The 25,940-nt window shown below is 36.3% G+C and overlaps 1 protein-coding gene across 1 annotated transcript in view; it reads left to right on the top strand.

The window, feature by feature from the left end:
- The window catches only part of CCSER1 (coiled-coil serine rich protein 1), a 1,228,673-nt gene that overhangs the window by 288,780 nt on the left and 913,953 nt on the right, over positions 1 to 25,940 (top strand). Inside the window, exon 5 of the mRNA XM_062199158.1 lies at positions 19,518 to 19,725. Within this exon, the coding sequence (XP_062055142.1) occupies positions 19,518 to 19,725 (208 nt within the window). The remainder of the gene's footprint in view (positions 1 to 19,517; positions 19,726 to 25,940) is intronic.

Here is a 25,940-nt window from a genome sequence, read left to right as displayed (position 1 = left end):
TTCAAAGAGAGATAAAAATGATCCAAAGAGTTGAATATATTCATCAGCACTTAGGCTTTCTGGAGTTTAAAAAGCAAAGACAGGCTTTTTCTAAAACATAAAGTTCAGTTCTTATATCATTAGAATATTTCATATTTGTGTCTGTTTATTACTAAACAAAGCCTCATATTGATATTTTGTATTATTTTGAATTAATAAACTATTATTTTCTGTTTTGTGCTGTATACTCATACACACACACAAAAATGGAAGTTCAAAAAATTCATGGAAAGTGGAATTAAAAGTATATTTTCATAGGCAAAGAAGATGTATTATGAAACAGTCATCGATATATTTCAAAAAAATTTGCACCAAAAGAAACTTAGACTTTTTTAAAAAAAAATTTTGACAGGTAGAGTTAGACAGTGAGAGAGAGAGAGACAGAGAAAGAAAGGTCTTCCTTCCGTTGGTTCACCCCACAAATGGCTGCTACAGCAGGTGCGCCTGTGTCTATCTGAAGCCAGAAGCCAGGCGCTTCCTCCTGGTCTCCCATGTGGGTGCAGGGCCCAAGCACTTAGACCATCCTCACTGCCTTCCCAGGCCACAGCAGAGAGCTGGCCTGGAAGAGAGGCAACCGGGACAGAATCCGGTGCCCCAACCGGTACTAGAACCCTGTGTACTGGCGCCACAGGCAGAGGATTAGCCAAGTGAGCCGCAGCGCCAGCCCAACTCAGAATTTTAATTACATATTCCATGAACTTTTTGAAGCATGTGTATTGTGTACATATATATATATATATACATATAAACACACCACATATAAGTATAATCATCTACATAAAATAAAAAAGATCTTCAGTCTCACAAGAGGAAAAGACATTTATCTTCCTACATAGAATCAGCTCATTTATTTTGGAAGACTTCATAAATATATCAAATAATACTGGTTGTCCTCACTTTTTTTTTGTTTTATTACTTTTTCTCTTTCCTCTTTTCTTTCTTTTTGAGTTTCTTTTATGTGATAGGCATAAGCAAGCCAATAGCAAATACTTCTATTGCTAACTCAGTGAAAGTACAATTTAAAATTACAACTAAAATGCTTTAAATATTAAAGCAATAAAACATTTCGACCCTCCTCAAATATTTGTTTCAAGGTAAAATGTTGGATTATAGAAAACTTTCTAGAAGTAATCTAGAAGGTAACTAAAGTGTGATACCAAATAGATTAATTTTGTTAATGGTGAAAAGCATATCCTAAAATTTCTGTTGATAATTTAGTAGGACAATATACTGGGAGAGTAGGGAATAGTTCATTATCTGAAAGACAAGATAATCACAGAAAGCAACCATTAATTTTTGCCTTTCTAATGAACAAAGGGAGAAAATGAATTAAAGTCAATTTATTAGAGCTACCTCTGAAAAGAAACTTAGGCAGTATAACATAAAACTTCCAAGATTTATGATGCACGTAACTCCATTTTAAAGCAGGGTAATTCCACATTAAAACAAAGCTCATATAATTTTCTGGGACTGACCTCTAAGGCACTTTATTCTCTCCAATAAAAAGAGGTCACTCTTAGAACAGCTTACGTATTTTTCCTTCTAAATTCAGTACAATCTTGTAGGCAGAATATATGGCTACCTACTTGGTTGGATTTGGGAAACCAAATGTCACAAAATGGCTGTTTTGAGAAGACACTGTGCCCTAAATATTTGTGTGTGGAGTCATTCCAGCTGGAGAGGAAGTAAATCTGTTAAAATAGAAACATTGAGCCAGTCCCTTATCAGCTACCAGCGTATTAGCTGGATTAATTACCTAAGAAGGGTCAGAGTGGTGAGGCCCAAGATACAGCATTCATATGTTTTGACAGAGGTGTTACAAGAAGTGATTGGCCTCTGACTTAGAAAGAATAAAATGAAACACGGCATCCTGATAATGAATTTTGAATACCCAGGGAGCAATAATACTCTAAAGCAAACCTTGAGATCACACCAAGGGGCATGATGGTAACACAGCAAAGGGAATGAGGTGCTGGAAAAATCCTCACACAGCATTTTGCACATAGTCCTGAGCCGGCCCAAAAGTATAGCATAGTTCTTTGATACAATGCCCAGAAACCTACATTTGCTCACTTCATGAAAAAAAAAAAAAGAAAGAAAGAAAAGAAAAACTGTTTGTTGGAAGTAAGGTGGTAGTTCACAGAGTTAAAGAAAAGGCCAAATAAGGCAGAAGTTGGGCAGAAACATAGTCATGTCCAGAAAACTAAAGTAGAAGGTGGGCTAGTTACATAATTACTGGATATAATGCAAAATGAAAATGTAGGTCTCTTCGTTTAGAAATGATGGAGAATTTCAAAACGGTGACAGCAGAATATCACAACAAATGTAGGACCCTTATAAGAGCCTTGGGGCTGGTGTTGCGCTGCAGGGGATTAAGCTGCCGCCTGTGACGTTGACATCCCAAATGAACTCCAGTTCCAGTCCCTGCTGTTCTGCTTCCAGTCCAGCTCTCAACTAATGCACCTGGGAAAGCAGCAAAGATGGTTCAAATGCTTGGGCCTCTGCCACTCAATGGAAGAACTGGAAGGGGTTCCAGGCTGCTGGCTTGGGCCATCTCTCTCTCTCTCTCTCTCTCTCTCTCTCTCTCTCTCTCTCCCCTCTCCCCTCTCCCCTCTCCCCTCTCCTCTCTCCTCTCTCTCCTCTCTCCTCTCTCTCTATGTCTATTTCTATTTCTATTTCTATTTCTATTTCTATTTCTATTTCTGTAACTCTGCCTTTCAAATAAAATATATAAATCTTAAAATCAACAACATTGGGGCTGCCGCTGTGGCAGTGGGTTAAAGCCCCAGCCTGCAGTGCCAGCATCTCATATGAGCACCAGTTTGAGTCCCAGCTGCTCCTCTTCCAATCCAGCTCTCTGCTATGGCCTGGGAAAGCAGTGGAAGATGGTTCAAGTTCTTGGGCCCCTGCACCCACATGGGAGACCCAGAAGAAGCTCCTGGGACCTGGCTTTGGAACAGCTCAGCTCTGGCCGTTGTTGTCATTTGGGGAGTGAACCTGCAGAATGGAATACCTCTCTCTTTCTCTCTCTCTGGCTCTACCTCTCTCTCTATCTTTCAAATAAATAAAATAAATCTTTAAACAACAACAACAACTAAGCCAAAGAGCCAAACCTTGTGAGACAGTACAGAGGAAAAATCCTGGATAGCAGGAAACAGTGGAATAGCTCTTCAAGTCCCCACCATTAGAGTAAGTCAGCTCCCAAGGTTTTCTGTCATTGTGTTCTATTTCTCAAGACAAATTTCTGAGAACCAACGTCTGTAGGCCGCGTCCACGTCACATGGCCACATGTGCTTGAGCCCCTTCTACTCATGTGGGAGATTCCGGTGGAGTTCTGTCTGGTTTTGCCTGACCCAGCCCTGGTTCTTGCAGGTGTTTGGGGAGTGAAGCAGTGGATGGAAGACCTCCCCACCACCCACCCACTGCTGCCACACTGCCATCATTCTGCCTTTGAAATAAATTGAAATGATAAGCATTTAAAAATAAAATATGGGCCAGCACTGTGATGCAGTGGGTAAAGCCTGTGTCTGCAACAACCCGCATTCCATATGGGTGCCTCCACTTCTGAACCAGCCCCCTGCTAATGTACCTAGGAAAGCAACGGAAGATGGCTCAAGTACTTGGACACCTGCTACCAATGTGGAAGACCTGGATGGAGTTCTGGGCTCCTGGCTTTGGCCGGATCTAGCCCTTGTTGTGGCCATTTGGGGAGTGAACCAGCAAATAGAAGATCTCAATCTCTCTCTCTCCCTCCCTCCCTCCCTCCCTCCCTCCCTCCCTCCCTCCCTCCCTCCTTCCATTTGTTGCTCTGTCAAATAAATAAATAAAATAAAACTGGTTTCAGTTAAGTTTCTCAGTATAATGGACTTTTTTTTTACCATACTATTGACAAACGAGAAATGCTTTACATTAAAACAAAATTAAAAATCATAGATATTACTCTAAGGTCAAATTAGCTTTTATCATCTAATAGGTATGTATTTATGACTTTCAGAGTCTGGCTTAATGAGCTCATTGAAGATTTTAGATTGTAGTCTCTGAAGAGGGAGGAGGGGGTTGAAATGTCTATGCTAGAGCCAGACTTAGTGGTTTAAAACCCAAGTTGGCTATTTGCATCCTGTTCAGTCTCTGCATGTTAGGTAAATTATTAATATTATTACTGAATATTAAAGTATTTTAAAAGTGATGCAAGTTAATATGTAACTAGTACTTACAAAAAATTCATTCTTGTTATTAAAATGTCAACGTGAAAATTATTTCATATTGTCATTTCAGTATGTGTTGTTTTAGGAATATAACGATTTGTTTCTGAGTAATTTTTTAATTATTATCCTTCCTAAACGTGTAGTTTTCTCTGGAGAGGAAAGAACAAAACAGAGGTTTTATTTTATCAGCTTTTTTGTTTTGTTAAGAAAAGAACTGAGTATTTTCTTTTTCATTCTCAATTCTGCTTCAAAGACAATTGAACATTGATACCAATCTGTGTTTCTTCTGCTTGTGTAAAAGAGAAACCATCCTATGCCACCAGCAACCACTGTTATCTGGTTTTAAATGTCAAGTGCACTTCAGCATAGAAAGAAAGAAACTGAGATAACATTCAAGCAGGAATATATTGGAGCCAAAGATAGAGCCCAACCATCTGAGTGTCTGTGTCTTCAACACAGGAGTTAGGAAATGATTGATCAACAGAAACCTGGAACATCTTGCAACTTCTAACTTATCTAACCTTGTGATTTATAGCCACACATCATGTTTATGTGTATGATTGTGGTATTTGATGAATAATGGAAAGGTAATTCAGCTGCTTTAAACAGAATCATTTAAATCAGTCCAGCTTTGACACTCTATAGCTGTGTCACCCCTTTCAAGGTCTAGCTTCAGATTCTCTTACGAGCCTCAAGGATTTTTTGTTTGTTCCTTGCAATAGATATTTATACTTTGACAGTTCTGTGATACATAATTATGTTTAAACTGTTATATACTTTTCATGTTCACAAATAATCTTGCCTGTAATTTCTACCAAAGTCCCATAGTTATTTCAGAGGAAGGATAAAAATTCTATTTCAGAGAGAAATAGTATAGATACCCTTTGTATTTTTTGTCTGTTTTTGGTTAATTTTGTTATTTTTTAGAAAATAACTTCATTTCATTTTTAGAATAAGCCCAATTGCTTGTTTTACCTGTTGTGTGTTTTCACCATCATGTTTACTATAATGCTTAGAACGGAGACTTGAAGCAGAGTATCTTCTTTGAAGCAATTTTGTGATAAGCTACCCAAATATTTTTCTAGGACTCCATTTATGATGGTATTCTATAAATCCAGTTTCTTAGCATTAATAGATATTATGACTGTACAATTCATTGATAGGAAGAATGAATGAATTTTCAACTGAGTTTAAAAAATACAGGGCCAAAGTTAGCAGGATTTTTAGTTATTATTATGCGACTGTGAACTCCTAAATCCCTAAAAACTATTAAAATTATTTGATGATTAATGGTGTTAAAAAAAAGGAATCATATTTTATAGTTCACATGTTCACACCTGTTTTTTATGTCATATGGGAGCAATCTATTATAGAATTGGATTCATAGAGCCGGTTTCTCCCATGAGTAATTTTTAAAAATCATGAGAAATGGAACTAAATGATATGTTTAGTTTGGTTTAAAAATTTTGAAATTCAGGGCCAGCAGTATGGTGTAGCAGATAAAGCCACCGCCTGCAATGCTAGCATCTCCTTTGGGTACCAGTTAGAGTCCTGGCTGCCCTACTTTCCATCCAGCCCCCTGATAATGTACTGTGGAAAGCAGTAGAGGATGGCCCAAGTCCTTGGGTCCCTGCACTCACATGGGAGATCTGGAAGAAGCTCCTGGATCCTGGCTTTGGCTGCCCCAGCCCCAACCATTGTGGCCATTTGAGTAGTGAACCAGCAGATGGAAGAGCGCTCACTCTATCTCTTTCTCTCTCTTTCTCTGTAACTCTGCCTTTCAAATAAATAAAATAAATCTTTTAAAAAATGTTTGACCTTTATGCATGTTTTTTCATAAAACACATTTCTATGAACTTTTTAAAGACCCCTCATATTTTCTTCAGATGCAATTTGAACTAGCCATCAATATTGTGGACTAAAGTTTTGTAATTCAAACTGAAACCTGTAGGTTTGGTAAACAAATTAGTGCTTATTATGTATTATGAATATTATAACTTGGTAATGAAATTTCTTAAAGAGTGAATAATTTGATACAAGACTATTGATTAAATAAAATGATAGTTATTCATTACCAATTCATTAATTTTCAGCTGCTTTCAGATCTTTTTTTAATCTTACCTCAAGCACAAAAAAAATATAATGTGGTTTTTTCAGTAGTGAGCATTAGAATATTTTTCTAACCCATTCTTTTATGAGGAGTCTTCAAAAAGTTCATGGAAAGTACATATTATGAATAAACTATGTATGAATAAAAAATAAAGGTTATTTAGCCCATTCATCTCACTTAAAATATCTTTTTATTCTTAATCATATATAGCATAATTATGTTATAGAATTTTATATTTCAATAAATGCATACAATGTATACTCTTCAAATGAGACATTAATATTTCTAAGTTCTTAATATTTTAAGTTTGGAGCCACTGAGCTCCTCTTTCCTGTTGTTCTTTAATATAAATAATAGCTTTGAAAAAAAATTTGCACCAAATAAATCTTTAGTTTAATTCCATTTTTCGTGAAGTTCATAAAGTAACCTTGATATATGCTGTGTTTAGCTAAAGCTAACTGCATAGCAAAGCAACACAAGGTTATGATATAGTGGGCTGGAGGTAGAACCCTGAAGTAATGTATTTTAAAGTCACCTAGATGTTTTGTGTCTAAGTGGATTTGGTCAAGGCATTTGAGAATCTATGACAACTTGAAAAACCTTTTTCTAATTGAAATTGAATATAAACCATCATAATTCCTTTTGTTACTTGCATTAATGAAACAAATGAAATTTGAATATTAAGGTTGAGGTTGCTTTTATTAATCTTTCTAAAACGGGTAATGTTGTGCCTCTGTTGATTTATGGATAAGGCCACTGCCTGCAATGCCTGCGGCCCATATCGGCACTGGTTCGAGTCCCAGCTGTACCACTTCCCATCTAGCTCCCTGCTAATGTGTCTGGGAATGTAGCAGAAGATAGCTAAAGTGCTTGGGTCCCTGCAGTCTTGTGGGAGACCCAAAAGAAGTTCCTGGCTCCTGGTTTCAGTCTGGCCCAGCCCATTGAAGCCATTTGAATAGTGAACCAGAGATGCAAGATTTTTCTCTCTCTTTCCCTCTCTCTCTGTCTCTCTCTGTAACTGTGCCTTTCAAGTAAATAAGATAAATCTTTTAAAAAAAAATTATTAGAAGTTTTAGCTTCCTATCCATAGTATATTATGGCAGTAATTTTAGCTTTTGCCTTTATGCCATGTTTCAGAACAAGAATTGATTTTCCTTTTGGAAACATTGATTACTAAATTATACTTTTGTAGCTAGCATTTGATTTACTTAGATTGCTAGATCCTAAATATTAAAAATGAAGGACAAAGAAGTATCTCCTAAAACTAAATAGTAGCCTGTAGGTTGTACAACTAAAGCATAACATTGATGGTATATTTATATCAGAATTTCTTTTTGAGACAATTTTAAGTATAGACTGTTTTCATATATTAAAAATGATTCCAGCTGCTTATATTTGTAAGACATTGAATTTTATAAAAGTTTCTTATATTCCTAAAGGCAAATTAAAGAAATTGTATTGTTTTGCCTTAAGAAATTCTGGTATGATCATAAGTAAATATACATACGGTAACATATTTTTATGAATGTTCTTGTAAATTGTATCTACAGTTCCATTATGTTAACTCCATAAATGGTAATAAATGAGAATTTTACATAGAAACTCTTAAAACAACATTAGCTTCTAACTATTTTATATGATAATGAAATAGGATGGATTTTATGGTTGCAGTTGGTTCTGAAAGATTAATCAAATTTGCTACATGATATGGATGTGAAGTAAGCAAAAAAAATAGTGGTTTGTGCTTCATTATTCTGATAGTGAAGAGAAGTTGGCAGGTAACAAGAAGCACTGAAGATAAATTTATTTTTAAGAATATAATTCCCATCTTTGTAAATGTTTCTCAACTTACTGACTCTATTACACTGAGAATATAAAACTCGTATTGTCAAAAAGAAGTTCATAATAGGCAAATCATATTATAACTGGAGTTTCTCACTTAAAATATTTTTATTTTCAATAGCAGTGATAAAATGAAGAAGAATTTTTCTGTGTATTTCTCCCACTAAAAATATTTCATTTCAGTTATAGCATAAAAAGTTAAAGTAACAAATATACCTAATGTGTTTGCATCATAGTTAACTATAAAAAAAACTCCAGTGTTTAATATATTTATAGACTACTGTGGCCACCAAAACATTAACTAGAATATAATAAAATTATTTCTTTTTTAGATGATTTTCTCCTGTGTCAGCACATCTGAAAGTAAATATGGTAACAATGATCTACAATGCAATTGAACTCCGTTATTTTTAAAAGCTCTTCAGTATCATAGTGGTATAATTTTTCCTCAAATATCAGATTTTGTTCAACTCTACATTTCTTGTGGAGTTTAAAATGTTTCAACTTTGCTGTTCTTAGAGTGGTGGATAAGAGAGTGCCAAAGCTGGGCATTGTAGCACAGCAGCTTAAACTTCCTCTTGTGTGACACTGGCATCCCAAATTGTAGCACCAGCTCTAGTCCTGGCTGCTCTGCTTCCAATCCATCTCACTTCTAATGTCCCTGGGAAGTGGGAGATGTCCCAAATACTCGGTTCCCTTGTCACCCATGTGGAAGGCCCACGTGCAGATCCGGGCTCTGTTGTGGACATTTTGGGGACTGAACTAGGGGATGGAAAATTCTTTCTCTCTTCCCCGCTGCCTGCATCACACCCTCTGTCTCTGACACTCTGCCTTTCAAATAAATGAAGAGATCAATTTTTAAAAAGAGAGAGAGAAAAAAAAATTTTTCTGAACTTTCCTCCTCCAAAACGTGCAATTTGGAAAATGTTGAATATAAAAGTCTGCCAACACATCAGAGAATTTATGTGTTTTATGTGATGATCGGAATGAAAAGCTAGAGATAAGGAATTTTAAGGTTTTTAAAATAGTTGATATTTATTAAACACAGAGAATCCAACCAGTTTGTGATGTTTTCTAAGTTGAGAAACACTTATATAATATCAGGGGAGAATAAAAAAATTTGATTTCTTTTCATCTGTAAGGTGTCCTTTATTTTGTGCTCTCAACTTTCTCAGTTTCAGTGTTATAAGAAATTAACCCTGTTGTATTAATAATTCAATCATAGCTTAATTAATGGCATGCAATGCTGATAATTAAATGATTAATAACAAAGTGAAAGATGTGTGTGCAGAGAGATTTGATGTGTATCTTTAGGTGCGTGGTATTTTTTTAAATAATAATTTGAGTCATTCTTTGTTCAACCCTACTGTACTTCAACTCCACTTTCATTAATTCTAATTCCTTTCGTAAGTAAAATGCTCTTTAAGCTGGATCTCAAATCACATGTGAAAGCAAAAGGTAGATAATGAGAGAAATGCTCATGACGTTAATGGCCTGTGAAAAAGGTAATGAATACAGACAATCGAGTCAGCCTTGTCTTTTCAAGAATAAGCATGATCTTCCGAAGTTTTTATGAGTAGATTTGCACTGGCAGATGTTTAATTTCTCTACTCTTGGAAGAGGAGACTGTCACTAGTTTTAACTGGTGGTGGGGCCCTTGCTATTTTTTCTAATTCCTTAAGACTGTAACTTAACAATATCGCGCTATTGCAGCTTTAGTGAAAACAGAAAAAGAAATATAAATATATTTTAAATTTTAACCCTTTTAAGAGATGTCAAAATGTGGAGAAAAGAACACTGGATTAGGAGACCAGCATCCTGAAACTTCTATCTGACTGACACTTCGAAAATTTGAGCCTCCTCATTTATTAAATGAGAAGGATAATTAGATGAGCCAAATTCTTTTTCCACACTGAATCTAATTTTTGCATAGAGGCCGGCGCCGCGGCTCACTAGGCTAATCCTCCGCCTTGCGGCGCCGGCACACCGGGTTCTAGTCCCGGTCGGGGCACCGATCCTGTCCCGGTTGCCCCTCTTCCAGGCCAGCTCTCTGCTGTGGACAGGGAGTGCAGTGGAGGATGGCCCAAGTGCTTGGGCCCTGCACCCCATGGGAGACCAGGATAAGCACCTGGCTCCTGCCATCGGAACAGCGCGGTGCGCCGGCCGCAGCACGCTACCGCGGCGGCCATTGGAAGGTGAACCAACGGCAAAAGGAAGACCTTTCTCTCTATCTCTCTCTCTCACTGTCCACTCTGCCTGTCAAAAATTAAAAAAAAAAAATAAATAAAAAATAAAAAAATAAAAAAAAATAATTTTTGCATAGAGTTGTGGAGGATTCTGTGAGCAAGAAATACAGGTGCTGCTCCTAATCTCTTACAATGGACAAATCTTGAATATAATTGCAAATATTTACACAGCTAGTTATGTTGTCTTATCCCTATTTTTAGACGTAATATCCCTCTCATTAGAATATGTCCTTTTGTAATTAAACTACTTAGCATTCTTTCACTTTCAGGTCAGAAGAACGACCTAACCTGAAGTACAATACATAGACAAAGATTATGCTGCTTTTTCTCACATGAATTACAGAGGTAGGGAATCTCCGGCACTGGTTCAATTCAGCGAAAAATTGACACCAATGCAGAGGCAAGTTAACTCAGGTCTTTCAAACAGCTGACTTTCGTCATGTTTGAGGGCTATAACACTAGTTCTAAGAAAAAAACAGCATCCACAGGAAAGTGGCTGTCACTTTTAATGTGCCATTTTGCCAGAAAGGAAACACTGGGGTAAAACCCACCACCTCCACCATGTTTCTTCTTACTTCTGAACGATATGGAGAAGCAGCACTGAAAAAGATTAAGGGGTTATGTTTAATTGTTTACGGATGCATGAAGGAGGTATAGATGATTAGTTTATAAAATGTTTCCGTAATAATTTTTTTCTGTGGCCTGTCTTGTGGCACAATGGGTTAAGCCTCCACCTTTGACACCAGCATCCCATATGGGAGCCAGTTGGAGTCCTGGCTGCTCTACTTCCGATCCAGATTCCTGCTAATGAACAGGGAAAGCGGTGGAAGATGGCCCAAGTGCTTAGGCCTAGCCTAAATAGGGCAGTCTTGGAGTAGGGTGCTGGGAACTGTCCCAAGCAATGAGTTTTGATGACCAGCAAAAAGGTGGTTGAGGGAACAAATACAGAACTGTTACTCCTAACCTCATTCCCACCACGCTCTGAGCTGATGAAATTGTATTTATTTGCTCCTTTGGGATAACTGTGCTTTGAGTCCAACTTTTTCCAGGATGCCAACTGCACTGAGTGCAAACTATGTATCTTGTGCATGTTTACTATTTTTTTCTTAACGTAAATATTCTGGTTTTGTATTTTTGCATACTTTGATCCAAGGCCCTCATTCCTGCACTGTGTTCTAGGTACATGAGCAATCTCAGGGATAAGTCAGCAGCAGCTGCAGCTCTGCACAGCAGGAAGTCTTTGTTATTTTTATCACAGGGAGAGCAAGGATTTGAAGTGCATAGCCTATTGAACAGCCTCATTTTGACTATGAGAGCTGGCACTTTGGCCCTTGTGTATGCTTAAAATCCCCTCCACATTGAAAATGTTTCATGGGAGACAAGTCATCAATTGGTGACTTGATGTCCTCCTACTGGAAGATTAAAAATTAAACAGAAAAACTAGTACCAAGAAGTTAAGAGAGGCTCAGCCATGTGAAAGGCCAAAAGAGGAAGACATGGTTATGGTTGTCTGATCCTAAACCTGGGTCTTTTGCTTCATGTAATAGATCTATCCATTACCAGATTACACACAACAGGCTGTATGTGAGTGTGTGTGTATGTGTTTAAAAATGTGAGTTGGTAAGGATGAGTTTGAAGACCAGTACTCTTACATCCATCCTGTACTGTCCAGGGACAGCAGCATAAAGCAAAATATGTATTTTCCACGAACTTTTTGAAGATTTCATAAATGATTAAAATGAAATTTGGCTATAATTTATGTAGTGTTTCTCCATAACACTATGTTATGGAGAAAGTGAGGTAGAATGTAGCTCTGTACAGTATGTTCCCAGAGGTTTCCCTGAAATTAACTTTTAGCTGCACTTGTAAATGTGAATTAAAGGAAAGCTTATTGAAGAAAAAAGAAGTATGTGTATTTGTGAAGGTGGGATTCCAGATGCATACATTTTCCTGGAGACATGATATATTTTAAGGGGTATTCTGAAAGTAGGTAAGGTGTACTTTTTCATAACCCGAACCACATAGGTGAAGGCCCTATGTGCCTGTCAGAGTTATTCAAATTAAGATTAGATTCATCATAAGTAACCTGGACCTTTTAGAAATGAGGTTTATTTTAGATAATGGTATTTTCCCAAGTTGGGGTTTTTAAAATCACTGGGTTTTTTTTTTTTGTTGTTGTTTGTTTGTTTGTTTTTTTTGACAGGCAGAGTTAGACAGTGAGAGAGAGAGAGACAGAGAGAAAGGTCTTCCTTTCCGTGGGTTCACCCCCCAAATAGCCGCTGCGGCTGGCATGCTGCGCCAATCCGAAACCAGGAATCAGGTGCTTCCTCCTGGTCTCCCATGTGGGTGCATGGCCCAAGCACCTGGGTCATCCTCCACTGCCTTCCTGGGCCACAGCAGAGAGCTGGACTGGAAGAGGAGTAACCGGGACAGAATCCGGCGCCCCAACTGGGACTAGAACCTGGGGTGTGGTGCCATAGGTGGAAGATTAGCCAAGTGAGCCGTGGTGCCGACCTAAAATTACTAGTTTCTACAAGTCAATTAAATGATATTTTGGAAGAATATCATGAGCTTATGCTTATGTTTATTTATTACACCAGGAAAATAGAGAAGAATTTTGTTTATTCCTCAAAAACTTGGTTTCAAAGTCAGCCACATCTATGAAGTGCAGGTAAAGGACATGTCTGTTGGCTCTGGAGATTCCCTGTAAGGAAAGCTGTCATAGTGCTAAATGAGGAGGAGTAAGTATGACCAGTAAGAGAATCAAAGCTGTGCACCAGACACCACCTTGTATTTTGTTTGTAATCTGGCCCTGATATTGGAAAGTTTTCAAATCACTTAGTGAGTCCATGTAGACAGGAAAAAAATTATTCACTATCAGACTAATAATACTTGTTATAACTAAATGGGAAAAATAAAAATACTCTTAGCACTTCTCTGCTGAGGAAAGCGTCCTGTAGTCACTCCATTGTTTATAACAAATTATATGTTTTCTCATTAAACTTGTCTGTGATAATGAAAATAGAGTGACAGGGCTGGCACTGTGGCTCACTTGGTTAATCCTCCACCTGTGGCGCTGGCATCCCATATGGGCACCAGGTTCTAGTCCCGGTTGCTCCTCCTCCAGTCCCGCTCTCTGATGTGGCCCAGGAGGGCAGTGGAGGATGGCCCAAGTGCTTGGGCCCCTGCACCCACATGGGAGACCAGGAGGAAGCACCTGGTTCCTGGCTTCAGAATGGTGTAGCTCCGGCTGTAGCGGCCATTTTGGGGGTGAACCAACGGAAGGAAGAACCTTCTCTCTGTCTTTCTCTCTCACTGTCTATCATTATTTGTCAAATAAATTTAAAAAAAAAAAAAAGAAAGAAAATAGAGTGACAGAAGAACTTTAGAATCTGCTTGGTAGAAATTCTTTTCACACAAAGGATCCCAGTGACAAAAGGAAACAATCAATTCATCATTTAAGTTTAGTGCCAGGTGAAATTCTCTCTCTCTCTCTCTCTCTCTATATATATATATATAGATGAATTTTGTTGTTACACTTGTTTAAAATCTTTGTTATTGTAGTACTTATGGACTAAGAGAGACCCTTAAGTCTCAATTTAACTTTGTATGAATGTTACAAAATTTTAAATTATGGAGATTTGGTCAGAATTCATAAGTGACAAAGCAGGTATAAATATTCCTGAGCAGTTCTACCCAAGATTCATGGAGTTGACATAGAGAGGCTGAACTGTGTATAAATGAGCTCATTGGAGATTATTTTGTCTTTGTTTTGTGTTTGCAGTAGTTATGGTGATTAATGGACTATTGTATACAGCTTCAGTATCATACCTTTTTCCACCAAAAGTTAAGGGACTATCTTTTTTGATACAAAGCACATTTGTTCAGTTACATAAACTGTAATAATTCAGAGAGTTGGCAGAGAGCGATGTATCCCAAAGTGCATGAAATGCATTATCTTGTGAGCTCTGCTAATGCAGGAACAGAGGAGCACCTGAACCCTGTTCTACTCTCTCTGGTCTCATTATGAATTGTCTGTAGTAGAGCAATCTGTGGCTTTGCTTTGGAGATTTTTCTCTTTTTCTTGCTTGCCACAGGTTTTTTTTTTTTTCTGGTGAATTTATTTAAAAAGTCTTGGGTGTTCTGGGCCCAATAATGGTTTATTGTTTAGAACATTAATATTGAAAATATTGAATGATTATAAACCATTGACACTAACCAATCAAAAAGATAATGGCCACAAATTAAAACAGGAGGGCTAAGCTGGCCTCTGTTGCACAGTAACAGCCATGCTGCACAGTCACTTCCCCAGCTGTTTTGACCTAAATTAGAATCATTTGATTATTATGGCCTTGTAGATCTGTTTATTAATGTAGAAATATTTTAAAATAAATTGAGTTGCTCTTCATACATAAAGGAATATGTTATTTTTGAATGTCAGCTTCTGAAAAGTTGATAATTGTGGTGAACCTCTTGAGGTTAGTGACAGAATTCTCTCAATTTCTGCAACTTCAGGCACTGGTATCTGCTAGACACCATGTGGAGGTTTTCCATCATTATGCAAAAAAAAAAAAAATGCAACTTTCTCTTTTTGGAATTAAGGATAGAAGCCCAACCACAAGAGTATAAAAGCAATAGCTGCTTTTATCTCCTGCATGCATGTCTCTATACGGGCCATCTTAACCACTGAAAAAATGACAGAGATTCTAATATTTGTAAATGTTAGATTATAATCTTCAGACTCTCAGAAAATCCCCCTAAATGTAATCTGAGCACTGTACATTAGAATGGTTCTTGAAAGTTTTGTCAGTTCTCACAGATGTCTAGATCCATGGTTGGTTAAAGCATTTCAAAGAATCCATAAGCTAACTGAGAGGAATTAAAGAAACATTTGTTTGATTATTTGTTGCTGAGTGCTGAAGAATTTTGAAGCATGGGCAGCAGATCTGCAGTAGGTAGCAAATTACTGATCAGTGGACTTTGTACAAATGCAAATCGTATGCATAGATGATGTCAAATAATTGTGTTTTATTCATTTACTCATTGCATCATTTATTCTATTTTGATGATATAAATAGTTACTGAGTCAGCCTAATATCTGTGAAACACTGAGCTGCTTTACAATGTAAACCTGATAAGCCTTTGAAATTTCTATTATAACTAAAATATGACTGTACTTTTCTCAAAAATGACCGTAACTTCTAATTTTTATACCCCATTTCATTCTTACTGGAGTTAGGGAAAATTGTCATAGAAGGCACTAACAATAGGAAAGTAAATCACTCCTGTTGCTGTGTAGCCACACAGCGCTTCAAATCCAGACCTGCTCCTTACCCTAGGAGTGACCTGAGCAGGCTTCTGAACCACAGCTCTTGATTTTGTGAAATGAGGAAATAATATCTACGCTGTGGAATAGAGGTGAAGTTTCCATGAGATCATATATGTAAAGGGTGTGTGAACAATGAAAGCTAATCTGTTTAGGGGAAGGATTTAGGAAGCCTTTCTCTATCACCAAAATTAATCTCTGTTATAGTTGAGTATTATTAATTATTATTGTGGGAGATCATTTCTTCCCTAAGGGGCTATAGTAGTATTTTCCAGGTTCACATGGTCTTCCCAAATCGCACTGCCTTCAAGAGGTGTATCCCATTTCCCACTCCTTGAAGCTGGAGGGTCCCTTAGAGCTGCATTGTGGAGAGTGGAAGTGATGCTGATGACCTCTAATGCTGGGATATACATGATATCTTCATAAAAGTCATGGAAAATGAGTTTCTATTTAAAAAAAAAAAAAAACTATGCTCAGATTTCAAAAACATTTTATACCAAAATGAGCTTTCCTTTAAGCTCTACTTTTCCACCACCTTTTTGAAATACTGTTGTAAGAGATGCAGCTTCCCCTGGATTTTCTTTTGGACACAGGTCTTGGAGCTTTGAGCCAACATATGAGAAATCTTGATTACTCAAAACTACATGCTGGGTAGACCACGTGGAGTGAGGACTGGAGAGAGGTGCCCTTGGCCAGGAATGTCTGAATCTTCTCACCCTAGGGGCTAGGCATGGGGACATGGAGGAACAATGCTTCAGATGACCTCAGCCCCCAACATTCCAGCCACCTCCATTGATGCTGAGTAGAAATGAACCCTCCCTGCTGAGCTCAGCCCAAATTGTGGGTTCTTGAACAAAATGTATGTTGAATAAAATAATATAGATTAAAATACATATTATCTTGTTAAATGAAAAACAACATAAAAGGAGGACACTAATGTAAAATAGAATCATTTAGTGATGATGGTATGGTTCACTGCAAGTTGTATATAATGTAGCCAAAATGAATCAGTCATATCAGAAAAAAAATACATTTAAGGAAAAAAACATTTGTGATTCTGTGTATGGTCGTAAGAATGCAGCTTTTTATTCATCTGCTTGCATGTTTTTCAGAATAGATATATGATGATGTAGTGGTTTTGAGCCAGAAGCTATTGCCAGCATTCACATCTCAGCAGTGTCCCTTGTTAGCTGTGTAACCTTTGACAACTTACTTAACCTCCTAAGAGTCAAACCCCTTAATAGTGAAATGGGGAGTATAGGAGTACCTACCTAAGAGTTGTGGTGAGGATTGAATGGTTTGGCATAGATGACATCCTTTAGCTACAGTAAAGCATGTGTTAGTATAAATATTAGGTAATGTTCTATGCATACTAATTGTGTGGTTAGTAGGAAGTAAATGCCTTATATTATTAAAAGTGGTTAGCTAAGTCCATCTCAGTTCCATTTCTTACTAGTCCTTTAAATATAAGGAAATTTACTTGTCTGTGCATCAATTTCTTCATAGGGAAAAAAGATGCCTCTTTACATTTTATTTCGAGACTTGATCGCGGTTTGAATGAATTAACACACGTGAAACAGTTGGCACAGTTTTTGGTCAAGAGTCAGCCTTTAAAAAATGTTAGCTCTGATTGTTTAATATTTCATTACCATCTTGTAATTTCAAGTGATGATTGTTATCAATGACCAAGTTTCTGAAGACAGGTAAATAATTGAATGTTTCAAAATTGTGTTTCCTTTACTAATTATCTAATAGTTTATAAATTAAATTATATTGATTTTACTGTAATCGTATTTAAGTAAAATTAATTGAGAGCATATTTTCTTATTTGTGTATCTCTCTGACTTGGTGCCAGGTACCAGAGCATCCTTTTGTTTTTCCAATGTAAATTGCTAAGGGATCTTATATAATTCAGAAAATAAAATATGTATGTCAGGTATTGAAATTGAATATGAGCCCTAAGCTGTTTTTCATAAAGATTCTGTTATGTTATGTTATTAATTATCATTATTATATAGATTCATGATTTTAATAAACAAAGGCAAACAGATAAACATTTAAAAAGCAACTGTCATAGTATTTTTCATAGTATTTTTTAAAATTTTTTTAACTTTTATTTAATGAATATAAATTTCCAAAGTACAGCTTATGGATTACAATGGCTTCCTCCTCCATAACTTCCCTCCTACCCACAACCCTCCTCTTTCCGCTCCCTCTCCCCTTCCATTACATCAAGATTCATTTTCAATTCTCTTTATATACAGAAGATCAGTTTAGTATATATTAAGTAAAGATTTCAACAGTTTGCCCCCACATAGCAACACAAAGTGAAAAATACTGTTGGAGTACTAGTTATAGCATTAAATAACTTTTTCATAGTATTTTAAAATCTATCATAATTTATACCTTGAAAATTCTGAATCTTAGCATTCTTTCTTTTATGTGTATAAGCTACGTTAAATTATTTTAAAATCATCATTTTAAAATAATAGTTCATTTTCAACTAAACAAATATGAATGTGAGCCTGTGGTCTTGGGCATACTACAATTTTTATCATCTAATCATCAGTTGATAAGCATATCTAGGGGAAGAAACATTTTCTTTTTCTTCTACTCATCATCAGTTCATTCTGGGCAGAGGCCTTTTAAATCAGACTGACAAAACATTAACAAAGGAAAAACAGAGTTGTGTAGGCATGTGTATCATGCATACACATGGAAGCATTCAGTGATGAACTCCCCGTAGGGATGGTTGGAATCTGAGCTGATATAATATCTTAGAACAATGGATTTTTAGAGAAAGGACAAGACAGAGGGAAAGGACTTGGAGCTTTTTGTAGAAAGGGAAATACAGGGTCTTCAAAACATTTATGGAAAATTCAGATTACTTTTTTAATTTTACTTTTCCATGAGAAGATGAGGGCTAGGTAGTAAGATAAAGGCCAGTGAGGAGAGTTTGTTACGTAGAGTTCTCGGGAGCTATTTCCGTGTTATGCGGGTCCAGGGTTTTCTCCACTAATTAACTTCTGTTCTTGGTAGAGAGGAGAGAGGAAGCACCTCTGTACATTTATATCCAGAGCTGGGCAAATACGGAGAGGGCAGAGAGCTTTTCCTGTAAGTGCTTCTGCTTTACCTTCAGCTGACAATGTTTAGGAGCATGTGGCATATTTTGGAGTATCATATTGTGCTTCGCTTCATATGTAATTACATAAGGGAGATAAACCTCTTCTCTGTTGCTCTCATTTGTACCATTTTTACATAAAATCCTGTGTATATTGCCTTTCTTAATCACTATAATTGTCATTCATTGCTTCAGTGATTTAAAATAATTAATTTTTTCCTAAATTTTTGCTAGCTAACTTTCTGTACTAGTTAATTTCAAAACATATTAACAGAAATTATAAATAAGAAACTTGTCTTTCTAAATTCTAAATAAGAAATTCTAAATAAGAAACTTGTTTTTTGTTGACTTTGAGTATTTTTTAAAGTTAAATATCAGGTATAACTGAAATGGTAATTGGGGAATGATGATGTCCTAAAACAGGAATTATTGAATCTGTCAACAAATAAATAACTGACCCATTTAATAATTTCTGCAGAAGATCTGGTAATTTTCAGAGACTAATGTGACGAAATGTTGAAGCTCACAAGAAATTTTGTTAGTGTACTAGGAGCATTGGTCAACAGCTTGGGAAATAATGCTCCAAGCATGCTGCATTGTAATTTTTGCTCATTTATTTTCTTATTAGGAACCTTTCCTTGAAATTAACAAAAGATGTTGATCAGGAAGCCAGGTGTTCCCATCTCAGCCGAATGCCCAGCAGTCCATCTACAGATTGGCCACTCCAGGGTGTGGAAGAAAATGGAGGCATAGATTCTCTGCCATTCAGACTGATGTTACAGGACTGCACAGCAGTCAAGACATTACTGCTGAAGATGAAGAGAGTTCTACAAGAGGTAATGGTTTACTCTAACATGAATGACTTTCAGTGTTGGTGCTGGTGAACAGTACGGTCTGTACACTTCATTGCACTCTGGTAGTAAGTAGCTGCATGACATTGGGCAGGGGTCAGATATCCTCTTGGAGCTTAGCTTCTCTCATATGTCAAATGAAGGGTTTGGGATTCTGGTATAGATGATACACTAAAACTCAGCTCTAAAGCTGTAAGATGCTATGAAAGGATTCAAAAATAAATTGATGCCAAACATCCTCTTATTTATCAGGTAAGGAGAAATGGTTATTAGCTTTTAATTTATGTTTTTCATGTTATTATAAAACTATTAAGGTGCTGGTGCTGTGATGTAGCAAGTGAGGCTGCGGCCTGCAGTGCCCATATCAGTGCTGGCTGGTTTGAGTCCCGGCTGCTCCACTTCTGATCCAGCTCTCTACTATAGCCTGAGGAAGCAGTAAAAGATGGCCTAAGTCCCCGGGCCCCTATACCCATGTGAGAGACCTGGAAGAAGTTCCTGGCTCCTGGCTTCAAATGGATCCAGCTGTGGCCATTGCAACCATTTGGGGAGTGAATCAGTGGATAGATGACCTCACTGCCTCTGCCTCTGTCTCTCTGCAACTCTGCCTTGCAAAAAATAAATAAATAAATAAATAGAAAAAATTGAGAGATCTATTAAATGCACTTCACTTTACTGTTTTTTTTTTTTTTTTCTTAGCATTCTTTATTTATTTGAAAGTCAGAGTTACACGGAGAGGAGAGGCAGAGAGAGAGGTCTTCCATCTGCTGATTCACTCCCCAATTGGCCACAACTGCTATAGCTGTGCCTATCTAAAGCCAGGAGCCAGGAGCTTCTTCTGGGTCTCCCACAGGGGTGCACTGCTTTCCCAGGCCATAGTAGAGAGCTGGATCGGAAGTTGAGCACCCGGGTCTTGAACCGGTGCCCATATGGGATGCCAGTGCTTCAGACCAGGGCATTAACTTGCTGTACTTCAGCGCCGGCCCCTACTGTTAGGTTTTATTCATATGTGAAACAATGAAAGTAATTCATTTAATCATCTTTGTTGCAATAATCAGTAAAATTGAAGGTCTGCATGATTTTCCCAGTGAACACAGTTACCCTCCCTATACAGTTAGTGGAATGATGAGCTAGTTAGGAAAATGCATCGTGAGATTTCTTTCTTACATATATACCCAGGAATTAGCCACTCTACAATTCATGTAGGTTATGATTTGATTTTTCCATGGTAATTATTTTCTGGATTATATCTTTAAAGTGTACACATTAATATTACTTCCTAGATATAGGTATGCAAAATGAAGGTCAGAAATTTTAAAAACCTTCTTCTAGTCAATGGGAATTTAAGAAAACAGCCTGATTCCATACAGTGAATTTTATTATATTCCATTATTTTTCAATATATTTGTCTTAATGACAGGAATTTTAATAAATGGTGTGAGAGCAGAAATGTTACTGGTCAGAAGAAATGGTTGTATGGCTACCTTATGGTCATGGTTGCTATATTTTTTTTTAAACAACTTGATGATAATAATAATGCTGGCAACTGCCACTGGAGACCAGAACTGAATCAGGAAGAAAGAAGGCAATGTAGGAGAAATGACTGCCATGAACTACTGGGAGCATTAGGTTGTTCTCTTCAGTGGTTCTAAGCAAAAACTAAAAGAGACATCTTTGTATCTCATGGCAGTTTGTATTACCTGGGTGGTCTTTGTGTCTAGTCTATCAAATGGTATGCTAAAGCGGGGTGCTTATACCTGACTACTATTAGAATTTCAGAAAATGTGTAAGCTGGAAGTTAAGCAAAGGCATCAAAATAAATTTTGTAAACTCATCATTCAATAAATTATGTTTTTAAATGGGATACCTGTACTGAAACACATTTTTAGTTTATTTTACTATTCCTTACAATCATGAACTTATTTACAGCAATTAAATTTAGATGACTAAAGTACTATATAATAGCTACTGTACATATTTCCCAATTGTGGATTAATTTGTGTCATTTTGATAGCTTGAAATCAGCCTTTTGACAATATTTATGCAAAAGAAATTAGAAAACATTGCAAATTAGTTTTTTTTTTTATTTTTGGCAAGGCTAATACCTACTAGCATAGCACTGCACTCAAATATGACTATATAGTTTCCATACTGACTGTGTACAGTCATAATCTCCCTAACTTTTGGTTTATTACATAGTGTGAATCTCTTTGAACAAGGAAAACTTAATAACACCTGTTTTATTAAAAGATATTAATCTTAAATTCTATAGCCTTCAACTATTCAGCTTTCCACCTCTCTCATTGATTTGGATTTTAATAACAAGTCAACAAAAGCATAAGAGAAGTAGAAAGAACAAACAGAAATTTTCAAGAGGCTTCTAGGTGTACATAATTGTTTAATTTTTAAATATTCAGCAATATTCACTATAAAGCCCATATTTGGAATATACTAAAATTGCTTTTATACTTCTGTTTTCTTCATTAAAGGGTACTTGAAGAATCTAAACAAAACTGATTTTTAAAGCTAATGTACTTATATGGGTTTGTGCAGCCCATTTAGAGAGCAAAAGGATTTTTTTTGCAAACAAGAAAAAAGCAATATGATTATATAATTAACAAACTAAATTGTTCTGATAATAAATTTTATGGTAGATGCCTTCAAAGAAAGTTGGCTATTAAAATATTCTATGAGCCAGGAATTTTCTAAGTGCAATTTGGATTTCTTAACTAAATGTGAGTGTAATGCCAACTATTCATCTTGGATTAGCGATATATTTTAATATAGAGAAAAAGTTTACTTCTACTTCATAAACTTATTTTTATACATAGTAGCACAACTTTTATAGATAATGTTTACCTGCAAGATATCCTTAATTTTAACATGTCACATAGAGTAGGCTGTTATTTCATTTTTATTGCCTTTTTATGTGAATTTAGCAAAAGTTTGGACATGTAAAACAAGTAGATATTTTAGTTACTGTTTTGACTAACTTTTGTTTTAAAGGCATTTTTCACCTAGTTGTATGCTCTCATTTTATCATTACTCACCTTCCCCTCATTCTAGTTCCATTCCTTAAAGTTTTGTTATTAGGAACTAATTTACAAAATTATGTAATAAGGTCAAAAATAAATATGGGTTTAAAACTAACCAGTAGAAAATAAATTAAATTACAAATCTTTTGTGTACATTACCTAACATATTTAAGCATATCACTCATAGAATTCAATGCATTTGCAGTAATATTTACACTTTTGTAAGTCAAGGTTATTTTTCTTGAGAGAAAATCATGATATCTTTTTTCATTTTGAGGGAATAGCTTCTACATATAGCATTTGAAAATAGTCAGAAATAGTATCAGTGAGGTCACATGAAATTTTTAGCCAAGCCCAGACAAGGTTACCTTGGGTTCTAGATAATGACTGACTAGCTAGAATTACATTTAGAGATTGTTAATAGATCACCTTTCTAAATTTTCTAGAACTCATTCAAAGTTGAAGAGCACTAAGAATGATTTCCTTAGAAAGCCCTGTGTGATATTTGAAATCCTCTAAAATAATCTTGTCTAAATAGACAATGGTGCCTCCATGATTTAATCAATATAAGCATTAATGTTGAGATCAATTTATAATCATTTAAACTTAAGATTTTAATTTTAATTCTTGCTAACATGTTTTGATAGTATCACATGTTAAAGTTCTATGCAATTTTTTATTATTGGCTAGCTACCTTAGAAGCTATTAAAATATTAAGCCTCATTAACCCATTCCAAATTTTTTCTTTTTAGTTAATTTGTCATTAATTGGCATTGCATGACTCACTATTCCACCTACTTTAGGTTTAATAAAGCGATTGTTTCATAAAGTAGTTCATTCTGGCAATAATTCTTCTATTTTGTACTGCCAATGTTAAGAACATAAATAATACTAAACTAATGAAGCTTTGGGAGTCATATTTGTTATCTATAGTGTGAACTTTGAAAGAAATATAATTCTGAAAGTGTACATGAAGGGGAATGTAACAGTGTGCTTGCAACTGAATCACCTGCGGTATGAGCCAGGCTTAGAGGTGAGGAATGATGGGGCACTGCTCTAAAAAGTCTGCTTGCATTACCCTGGAGTTGCGCTTTAGCATGTGAATCTGGAAGGTGTTCCCAGTGACCTTTTTTTTCGACTTGAAAGTCAGAGTTAACAGAGAGAGAAGAGGCAGAGAGAGAGAGAGAGGTCTTCCATCCGCTAGTTCACTCCCCAGTTGGCCGCAATGGCCTGAGCTGCGCCGATCCAAAGCCAGGAGCCAGGAGCTTCCTCCAGGTCTCCCACGGGGAAGCAGGGGCCCAAGGATTTGGGCCATCTTCTACTGCTTTGCCAGGCCACAGCAGAGAGCTGGACAGGAAGTGGAGCACACAGGTCTAGAACCGGCACCCATATGGGATGCCAGTGCTTCAGGCCAGGCTATTAACCCACTGTGCCACAGCGCTGCCCCTCTTTCAAATAGACAGGAAAAAAAAAAAAGCATCAAGGAAGAGGTTCTGGGTTAGGATACTGTGTTATAAACTAGTTTTACTGAGCATTCTTGGAACCTTCCCCCACTCAGGACATTCTTACTTCCAAATCCTTTTCAGATCAGCCTTTATACTCTTCAACTGCTTGTATATTAGTGATGGCCAAGTTTACCTCAATACTTCAAAATTGATATTTCTACTTTTGTCTTCCCACACACAAACCAGTTTCCTCACTGTAGTCATACTAAAATGAATCTGTGATCAGATAACTCACTCTCCTGTGAATTTTTCAGTGTTTTTCAACTGCCCTTAGAGATTCTTCTGTGCATTCTCTAGTGGTCTACATTTCCTTTGTCATTAGAGCATTTATCCCTTCTAGTAATTGTTAATCCCTCTCCCTGAAATACACAAAGAGATCGGTTTTTGTGCTCTTGTCCCTTGTATCTGCTCAACTTGGAATGTATTTGATCATTAACAGATAAGCTCTAAAGAATTAACATCCTTCATTGTTTCTAGCTTTCCATTAAAACAATTATTAATAGAATAAAATTTATAAATTTGAGTGTATGGTGGAAGAAGGAGCAAAATGAGTATGGAGCAAGTTTTCCTAAACTCACAGGAGTGTAGAATATGCTCTTTCAGAATGTAAAACAGAGACACACCCCAAAAATTATTATATGTAATTTAATCAATGGCATTAATTTGTAATGTTACTATTAATAAAGATTATTAATAGTAATACCCATCAATGTGCTAATATATAATTTAATCAACTGCATTAGAAAGACCAGGAGTGATAAAGGTATTTTGAATCTTTCCATGGAATAACATTTGGCTCTGGTATTCATTAGCTGTACTTTAAAAAGTTAAATTCAAAATCTTTCACATTAGAAGAAAAGATTAGGGGCTTTGAGATTGTTTTTTTTTTTTTTTCATTTGTAGTTAGTCTTTTCACAAATGTTATAAATTTTTTTCAAAAAGTCTTGTTGCAATTTAAGAAGTGAAGAAGTGAAGAATAAATATAAATCATAATAAAACTGTAAAATCAGTAAATCTAATAATTTTTTAAATATAAAGCTGCTGGGGGACTATCATAGTAGAGCAGTGGGTTAAACACCAGCTTGAGATGCTAGCATCCTCTGTGGTGCTATCATGTGAGTCCTGGCTGCTTGGCTTCTGATTCAGCTTCTTGCTAATATGCCTGGGAAGACTGTGGAAGATGACCCAATTTCTTGAGCCCATTCTACCCACATAGGAGACTACGGTAGAGTTCCTGGCTCCTAGCTCAGCTTGGCTCAAACCCGGCTTTTGTGACCATTTGGGGAGTGAACAAACCAGTGGATGGAAACACTCTTTCTCTCTCTCTTTCTCTCTCTCTTGATCTTACTTTCAAAGAAAATGTGTATATATATAATAAGATTTATGTGTATTATATAATTTATATGTATTGTAAAACTTTGTATAAAACCATTATTACTCCTTACTCGTTTGGTTAAGCTTGCCACTTTCATAGTAGAGCACTGTTTACGTCTTTAATTACTGTGGTGAGCTAAATGGGAGTAATTTTAATGGAATATCAAACTCCTAATGTCTTCCTTCTTTCAAAATAAACTGTTATTATTCAAATGCACATGCATATTCCAAGTAATCCCAAACATCGAGCCCTTTATTTCTTTAATTAAAAAACATATTTATCTGAGAG

Source organism: Lepus europaeus, chromosome 8 (assembly GCF_033115175.1).
Source record: "Lepus europaeus isolate LE1 chromosome 8, mLepTim1.pri, whole genome shotgun sequence".
In the NCBI taxonomy this organism is placed as follows: domain Eukaryota; kingdom Metazoa; phylum Chordata; class Mammalia; order Lagomorpha; family Leporidae; genus Lepus; species Lepus europaeus.
The sequence above is the reverse complement of the archived record's forward strand: the minus strand, read 5'-3'. Positions and strand labels throughout refer to the sequence as shown.